The 8,916-nt window shown below is 34.9% G+C and overlaps 3 protein-coding genes across 4 annotated transcripts; all 3 read left to right on the top strand.

The window, feature by feature from the left end:
* The first annotated feature begins 625 nt into the window (after window positions 1–625).
* Window positions 626–7,905, top strand: LOC105113335 (uncharacterized). Its single transcript, XM_011009482.1, has 2 exons — window positions 626–1,380; window positions 6,722–7,905. Exons 1-2 carry the CDS (start codon window positions 652–654, stop codon window positions 7,694–7,696), a joined length of 1,704 nt encoding a protein of 567 aa, XP_011007784.1. The 5' UTR covers window positions 626–651; the 3' UTR covers window positions 7,697–7,905.
* Window positions 1,617–3,823, top strand: LOC105113333 (uncharacterized). Of its 2 annotated transcripts, XM_011009478.1 has the most exons (3): window positions 1,617–2,210; window positions 2,342–2,419; window positions 3,198–3,823. In XM_011009478.1, exons 1-3 carry the CDS (start codon window positions 1,698–1,700, stop codon window positions 3,255–3,257), a joined length of 651 nt encoding a protein of 216 aa, XP_011007780.1. In that variant the 5' UTR covers window positions 1,617–1,697; the 3' UTR covers window positions 3,258–3,823. The 2 variants fall into 2 exon arrangements, with proteins under 2 accessions (XP_011007780.1, XP_011007782.1); XM_011009480.1 differs by lacking the exon at window positions 2,342–2,419.
* On the top strand, window positions 4,319–5,263 carry LOC105113334 (uncharacterized). Its single transcript, XM_011009481.1, has 3 exons — window positions 4,319–4,615; window positions 4,838–4,926; window positions 5,035–5,263. Exons 1-3 carry the CDS (start codon window positions 4,578–4,580, stop codon window positions 5,235–5,237), a joined length of 330 nt encoding a protein of 109 aa, XP_011007783.1. The 5' UTR covers window positions 4,319–4,577; the 3' UTR covers window positions 5,238–5,263.
* Window positions 7,906–8,916: the final 1,011 nt, after the last annotated feature.

Genomic DNA, 8,916 nt, shown 5'->3' with positions numbered 1-8,916 from the left:
TATTATTATTTATAATTTATATAATTAATTTTTATATAATTTGCCGAGTTATTTATTACACTCTCACCTTTAAAAAAAAAAAAATTTAATCATGTAATTACTAGTCTCATATTCAAACCTTGGGCCGGGGATTCCAGTGCTCTAACATCGTATTGATATTCAGAATTCCTTCTTTAAAGTGTCGGAAAGCTATGTCTATTGTCTGCTGGGGAAAGAAAAGGAGAAAAGGCAACTAATTTAAAGTCTCTTGATTCAAGCAGCATCTCTTTATTTCTATTTAGCATCTCTTCGTTGCTTTGTACCCAAGCCAAGTACCAAATTCTTCCTTGTGCATGTAACTATGGTTTGTAAAAGTTGGCCAAGCAAGCATTAAGTTAAAGGAGATGTATCCTAGAACTCACTTCCTTATATTAATTTGTAATGCATTCCATACCTTTTCTCTGCTTGCTGTAACAACAATATGCTGCAACTCCTTTTTTATGACACATTACCCAAAATCTAGTGCAGAATTCTTTTCTCGTAAGAATCATTTCACTATCCCTTTTAAGAGATTTTTTTCAGATATATCCATACTTACTTTTCATCTTACAAAACAGTTTCTCCTGGGGTTCATCGAGTGAAACTAGTTTCCACTGCTGAGGAAAAGATACAATGCTTAAGCAATTGCCTGAAGAAGTCTTAAATTTGTGGAACAATTGGGAGATTCGAGGAATGGTTTTGCTTAGTCTCTTACTACAAACCATCCTCATCGTATTTGGTTCTCGACGTAAGATCATTGCCAGAAACTGGATCAGGATTCTCGTTTGGTCTGCATACTTATCAGCAGACATGGTGGCAACTGTTGCCCTGGGTAATCTAGCCAGGAGCCAAGGAGATTTATCAGGTAAAGAGAAAGCAAACAATTCCATCCAGGCATTTTGGGCACCTTTTCTACTCCTGCACCTTGGCGGCCCGGACACAATCACTGCATACTCGATTGAAGATAACGAGTTGTGGTTAAGGCACTTACTTGGTCTTGTAGTCCAAGTCGGAGTGGCTTTCTATGTCTTCTCAAGGTCTTGGCCTAGCGGTATCCTCGCATTCATAGCGATTCCAATGTTTATTGTTGGCATTGTAAAGTACGCAGAGAGGACTTGGGTGCTCTGGTCTTCATGCTCCAAGAGTTTGAAAAGCTCTAATCTCTTTGATTTTTGGCGTTCTTATCATCTGAAGAGAATAAAAGAACTTGGTCTACAAGCTCTGCAGGGAAACTATCTTCGTCAAGCTTATATTTTTTCTTATATATCCAGGTCTATGATGCAGGATCTTGTCCCTAGCCTCATGGATCTAATGCTCAGCCAGATGCTTATGTCCAAATATTCCGCTGGCGGTGCCTTCAAGGTGATAGAGGTTGAGCTTGGATTAATATATGATATGCTTTATACTAAAGCGCCCCTGATTTACTCTCATGCCGGAATCATTCTTCGCTCTATCAGCTTTCTGCTCACTTTCACTGCGTTTATTACGTTCCAAGTCAAGATTGAGAAACATGCCTACCCAACGATCGACTTTACAATTACGTATTTATTGTTTGTGGCCGCTATTTTTCTCGAGTTTTATGCTTTTTTATGCTCGCAACAGAGATTTGTTACTGTGTTGATAAAGATGCAAACAATGTCCCCTCAGAGTACGAAACAAGCAGATGCCTATCTGAATACATGATGTATCTTTTGGTGATGAGACCAGATACGCTATCTAAAGGAATCGGTGATGAGGGATATCTACATTCCTTGCAAGACTTGGATAGCATCATAAGTAAGGAGGAAGCTCCCACTAAAAGCCCGGCGACAAGCAGGGAAGAAGTTGTAGATGCAATTCTGTTCTACTATGAATCATTTGTTATTGATGATATACGGTTTCAATTTCGCTGGAAAGAAACCAAGTCAGCGGTAGCTGGTGGGGATAGGCTCGCCAAGCAATTGCGTTTGCTGGGATTTAAGAAGCGATGGGAGATAATCGAAGAAGTTTGGATGGAAATGCTTGCTTATGCAGCAGCTCACTGTCCGTGGAAGGAACACGCTCAACAACTGAGAAGAGGTGGAGAGTTGCTCACCCATGTCTGCTTTCTCATGCTACATCTTGGTTTGAGCGAACAATATGAATACAATTCATTCAAAGACTACAGTTCATTAAATGATTACATACGTGGTCATGATCTGGTATTGCCATGGGTAAGTCCACCAAAATCCTTCTCAAGTACATACATTGATCAATATTAGATATTTGATTATGTTAACTGATGACTACTTCAACTCTTGACAACAATCTGAATGATGTTTCACCGCAAACAAAAAATATAAAGGAGGAAGAAGAATATCGTGGGGCCATTGATAGATATCTAAGAGGTAATGCAGACTTGTCACAGTCAAGTTCCAGTGAGGTATGATGCCAATTTCCTTTCTCGCTATCCTTTTCCTCAAGTAAAGTGTCGAATGGAACAGTGCAAAGCCGATTATTTATATGGTCACTGCCTTTATACTGTTTGGATTCTATGGCTACAGAATCCAATTTTTTTTATGTTTATTGCTAGAAAAGTTCCTTTGAAAAATAATTCATAGTTAAAAGAAAATTTTAGTTTGGTTTTTAGTAAAATATCTTTTTATTTTAAGGTGAAAATACTTTTTAAAAATTATAAAAATTTAAAAAAATATCTTTTTATTTGTTAATTATATAATTTTTAATTTTAATTTTTTCATTGTTATGTATTTTATTTTTATTTTTATTTTATTTTTAATTTTAAATTTTTATGTATTTTATTTTGATTTCGATTTTATTTTTTTAGATTTTGATTTAATTTTAATTTTATTTTTATATCGACTTTGAGTTTTTTATTGTTATTTATTTATTTTAAATTAATTTTTTTATTTTAATCTTTTATTATATAAAATTGTTTGATTTTAAACCATAAAATCATCACGAGATGCAACCCTCTTGGGCATGGCAATAGAGGTCTACCTCTTACGTCCACGATTCCTTCTAAATTTTATACTTGCCTTCACATTCATTGAAATTAATTTTCAATCCTATATATTTATTTTTACTGGAGTGAGACTTTTAATAAAGATCTATGTAGTTTTTAGCTTGGTCTGTATTATTCCTTAAATAAAATACATTGTTCATTAGGAAATTAGTCAAATTACCTAATTTCTATTTTGAAGGAGGTGAAAGAACTGAAAAGGATGGTAGCATATAAAGACGAAGATCTTAAGCGTAAATAGCGAGAGCTTGAGCAGTTGAGGCCTTTTCTAGTTGCATCAACTCCATAGCAGGGGATTCGTGCTCTTTAAGGAGGTTCACCAGCATGCACAGACAGATGATGAAGGGACTATTCAATCTCTATCAAATAGTAAGATGAGTTTGGTCTTGAAATGAGTGTGCTATGTTGTATCCGTACTTACAAAAAACATGTGCAAAACATTTGTGTTTATCGATTGAAGAATCAAAACACTAATTTATTAATATCATAATTGCTTCTAAACATGAGATTTCTTTTTCGGGCCAGTTTAGCTTAGAATTTCTTGAGAAGGAATGTGGTGAACTGGGTATCCCGCTGTGTCTGGGTTTGAAGGCTCGTTTTGACTTGAGTTTTTTATAAATTTAATCTTGTGATTCTAATTTCAATAACACTAGAGTGATGGCAGTGTTTTTAATATCATCCATGTATCCTAAAATAATATCATCCATGTATCCTAAAACAATCTTTAAATACTCCCTCTCCCTATCCAGATTCCTTCAAATCCACTTATCCACTGTAAACCCATTTCAAGAACCTTCGATAAATAAATAAAAAAACCCAAATTTGATCAAACCAAATCGCATTTAATCGATCACTGATGAAGGACGACTTCATGACGGTGATCTGATGTGGGTAACAGCAGTGGTTGTTCACTATCTTCCTCCATCTGCACCTCTTATTGCCACTATTTTTGGTGGGTTTTAATGCTGGTCGTGGTGCCAAGGCTTCAGAATTATGTTGGCTGTGCTTCTTTTTTCAGGGTGATTGACAACGAAAGATGAGGGGAAGAGAAGGGATTTTTCTTTTAGAATGAAGGTGTTTTTTTTTCCCCTGAAAAAATAATCTTGAGAGGCGTTGAACGCTGTGTTTCATGCTCTCAAGCCATCATGAGCTATCGATCAAAAAAATGATGAGAACAATAACATATAGTTTCTAAAAATAATTAATTATATTTTTTATAGTTTTTTAAAATGTTTTTTACTATATTAAAATAATATTTTTTTATTTTTAAAATTTATTTTTGATAATAATATATTAAAATATTTAAAAAATTAATTTCTAATTTTCCGGCTGCCCAGAGCAGTCATGCTACGCACAAACTTGCTCAATGTTTTCAAGCACTTTCTTCTTCTTTTTTAACCTTTCTTTCGAATGGCTGCATCTCAAGCAGCTCTCATCTCACACACAGGTTTTTCCTGGAAAAAGTATCAGGTCCAAGATGAGAGGCTCTAGACAGGAGAGGTGCCAAGAAGCAGAGCTTTATATGACAATCCATTAAGGTAAGAAAAGCCAGCCTCCTCTGATGCTTCACATGTCAATCCGTTCATTCAACTGGACAAGGTAAGCTGCCTTGTTTCTGATCTGCTATACATCTGGATAGATATACAGTAGATAAATATATAACTATGATTCTTGTTTCAATGTCAAAGAGTACTTCATCGTATTCATGCAATTAAGTTTCCATGACATTTGATGTGTCTATCAAGCCACCTTTACAATGCTCATCACTCTCATTTTAATTGTTGATTTGGTACAATTGTCCTTGCATTGCTGCTATAACAGGCATGAAGCTCCTTGCATTTCTAACATGGTACAGGCAAAGGATTCCGAGTTATACAAGCCAGTATTGATGGAGTCCTACACCTCACCGGGTGGGTTCTTGAAAAAATTTCAATGTGCCTGTTGAGTTGAATAGTTTTGAAATTGTTTTTACGAAATACTATTGATGATTGAACCAGATTCCATTGTTCATGTATCAGGGGCTTCATATCCTGCATTAGTTTTCTGGTTTGAATTGCCATTAGTTGCATTGAGGTTCGACAGTAGTCTTCCACATCATCAGGTACATTTTCTCTGTTTTGAGGTTGCAGTATTGATAGCACACCAATCCAAGGGTAAATGTGAGCTACAGATTCAAACCTTTCGGGAGTTCAGTGCTCAAACATCATATTCCCAGAAATGAAGTCAAAAGATACGACTCATCATCGCATTCCTTCTCTAAAATAGAATGTGAACACTGTGTATGAAGAAAAGTAAATGCAATTAATTTAAAGTTTCTTGGTCCTTGCAATCTGCATTCTTTATTATTTAGCACATCTTCTTTGTTTTGTGCCCAACCCCAATTCCCCTTCAAGTGTTCAAGAAAAGGAAACCAAACTCTGTCCACCGAGAAAATAAAAATAAAATTAATGTAAATCTTTTATTCCTTGCAAGCTGAATATCTCTTTAATATTTAGCATCTCTTGCTTGCTCTGCATCAAAGCAACCTAATTTTAAGATTTTTACTCACACATCTCTTCTTTGTTTTATGGCGTTGCAACCCATACCTTCTTTTTGCTTGTAACAACATTAAGCAGCGGTTTTTTTTTTTTTTTTTTTGATACCTCAACTACAACCCACTGCAGAAGTAATTTCTCATAAGAATATTTTCACTTGCCCGCTGAAAATGTGCAAAGCAGCGAAGCCTTTGCCTATCTAGCTAGAATCTCTTGAGAATGAAAAGATAAACTCATTTTTTATTCATTGGGAGGATGACTATCGTTGAATAGGTTAAGATGCAAAATTCCACTGATGCAAGGCAGAAACTCATTAGCAGTAAATGGTACGTAGTCTCATATTCAAACCTTGGGCCGGGGATTCCAGTGCTCTAACATCGTATTGATATTCAGAATTCCTTCTTTAAAGTGTCGGAAAGCTATGTCTATTGTCTGCTGGGGAAAGAAAAGGAGAAAAGGCAACTAATTTAAAGTCTCTTGATTCAAGCAGCATCTCTTTATTACTATTTAGCATCTCTTCGTTGCTTTGTACCCAAGCCAAGTACCAAATTCTTCCTTGTGCATGTAACTATGGTTTGTAAAAGCTGGCCAAGCAAGCATTAAGTTAAAGGAGATGTATCCTAGAACTCACTTCCATATATTAATTTGTAATGCATTCCATACCTTTTCTCTGCTTGCTGTAACAACAATACGCAGCAACTCTTATGACACATTACCCAAAATCTAGTGCAGAATTCTTTTCTCATAAGAATCATTTCACTATCCCTTTTAAGAGATTTTTTCAGAGTCATTGAGAGAACTAGTTTCCGCTGTTGAGGAAAAGATACAATGCTTAAAAAATTTCCTGAAGAAGTCATAAATTTGTGGAAATCCTCGCATTCATAGCGATTCCAATGTTCGTTGTTGGCATTGTAAAGTACGCAGAGAGGACTTGGGTGCTCTGGTCTTCAAGCTCTGAGGGCTTGAAAAAGTCTGTTCTCTCAAAATTTCGGCCTTTTTATCCATTAAAGGCATTAACAAAAAAACGTGATCAAGCTCTCGAGGGAAAATATCTTCTTCAAGCTTATACTTTTTTGGGTATATCCATGTTTATGATGCAGGATCTTGTCCCTGGCATTCCTGCACTAATAAAAAGCCAAGTACTGATTTCCAAGCAGAAGACGCCTTCAAGGTGGTAGAGATTGAGCTTGGATTAATATATGATATGCTTTACACTAAAGCGCCCCTGATTTACTCTCGTGCCGGAATCATTCTTCGCTCTATTAGTTTTCTGCTCACGTTTACTGCGCTTATTTCCTTCCAGATCCTGATTGACAAGCATGCGTACTCAACTATCGACATTACAATCACGTATTTATTGTTTGCGGCCGCTGTTTTTCTCGAGTTTTATGCTTTTTTATGCCTTGTTTTCTCTGACTGGACAATGATTTGGTTGACTGATGAAGGAGGGAACGCCCTGAGTAGTGGTGCTCTTTATTCTTTGATAAGGAAGTTAACTAGAAGCGAGAGGTGGTCGAGATCCATTGCACAGTATAACCTGATAAGCTCTTCCATTGAAAACAGGCCACTTGGATGTTTGAAATCGCTTGGAATCAGTGAAAAGATGAGGCAGATTTTTGTGCAGCGAGTAGATATGAATGTTGATCTACAACGTTTTATTTTCAGACATCTTCAAAAGAAAGCTGAGAATACGAAGGAAGATTTTTGTTTAATTGATAAGAATCGCAGAAGTAAAATAACTGGTCAGAGGGGAGATGGTGTGCTAGAAAGAGAGGGACTGTTACAGAACTACATGTGGTGCACGACTGAAGTAGAATTCAGTCGGAGCATTCTTGTATGGCATCTCGCAACAGAGATTTGTTATCTTGTTGACAAAGATGCAATTAATGTCTCCAACGAATATGAAACAAGCAGATATCTATCTGAATACATGATGTATCTTTTGGTGATGAGACCAAATATGCTCTCTAAAGGAATCGGTGATGAGGGATATCTAGATACTTTGCAAGACTTGCAGCGTCTAAATCCGCAAAAAACAAGAGGCGATGAGGCGAAGAAGGGTGTTGTTGCTGGGATTTTGCGTTCCGAATTATCTCTTGATGATATAACGTTTCAAAGTCTCTGGAAAATAGCAAGTCAGTGGTAATCGGTGGGGAAAAGCTAGCCAGGCAATTGCGGTCATTGGAATCTAAGAAGCGATGGGAGATGATAAATGAAGTTTGGATAGAAATGCTTGCCTATGCGGCAGCTCATTGCCCATGGAAAGAACATACTCATCAACTGAGAAGAGGTGGAGAGTTACTCACTCATGTCTTCCTTCTCATGCTACATTTTGGTTTGAGCGAACAGTATGAATTCACGCGATTTGACGGTGACGAAGTTAGTGTATTGGAGTTTTTTTCAACGGTAAGCATTCCAAAAATCTCTCTCAAGTACATTGCTGGATGTGGACTACATTTCTTGTTCTTCATTTTGTTTCACTTGAAATGGTTGGATGATTTTTAAAAGGTTGTAATATCTCCTTCACAGACCTGGTTTGAGTGTCTGGGTTTGTTTAAAAATATAATTATAGTTATTTTTTAAATAGTTTTTTATATTAAAATATATATATCAATAATTTTTTTATTTTTTAAAAATTATTTTTGATATTAATATATTAAAATAATTTAAAAATACTAAAAATATCTTAATTTGAAGTTAATAAAAAAATAAAATAAAATTTAAATTTTTAAAATATAAAAACAAATAGAGCTGAAATAAAATTCACATCAATTCTTTAATTTTTATATGAATAATTTCTCTTAATTAAAAAAACAAATTATATTTTTTGTTAATGTGATATTAGTTATTTTTAAAATATTTTTATTTAAAAATATATTAAAATAATATTATTTTTAAATTTGTTTTTTATATTAATATAGCAAAAAAAATATTTTTAATATGCAAAAATAAATAAATAGGAAGAATCTCAAATTTTTTTTATTGAATAGTCACTCTATCAAAGTTTTATCTTATAATATCATGGCTCAAACCATTACCATATATTATTCTCAAATCATTAATAAGTGTGGTCAATATTGATGCCTTTGTGTCTAAGAAAACTATGAAATAAATGATGAATATTATATATTTGTTTTTATTAATTGACTTCTTGAATTTTGCAATTCTTTCTTAAAAAGGATGAAAGTCGAAAGTATCAGGCGGCCGTAGAAAAGTACGCAAAAGGTATTATTGACATGTCAATGTCAAGACCCGTCGAGGTACGATGCCGTTTTTCTTTATTGCCGTCCCTTTTCACAAGTAGATTATATAACAGAATAGTCTCTTTACTTTTGCACGTCACATGTCTCTATTTTACAAAAATGC

Source organism: Populus euphratica, unplaced genomic scaffold (assembly GCF_000495115.2).
Source record: "Populus euphratica unplaced genomic scaffold, PopEup_1.0 scaffold409.1, whole genome shotgun sequence".
NCBI lineage: Eukaryota > Viridiplantae > Streptophyta > Magnoliopsida > Malpighiales > Salicaceae > Populus > Populus euphratica.
The sequence above is the reverse complement of the archived record's forward strand: the minus strand, read 5'-3'. Positions and strand labels throughout refer to the sequence as shown.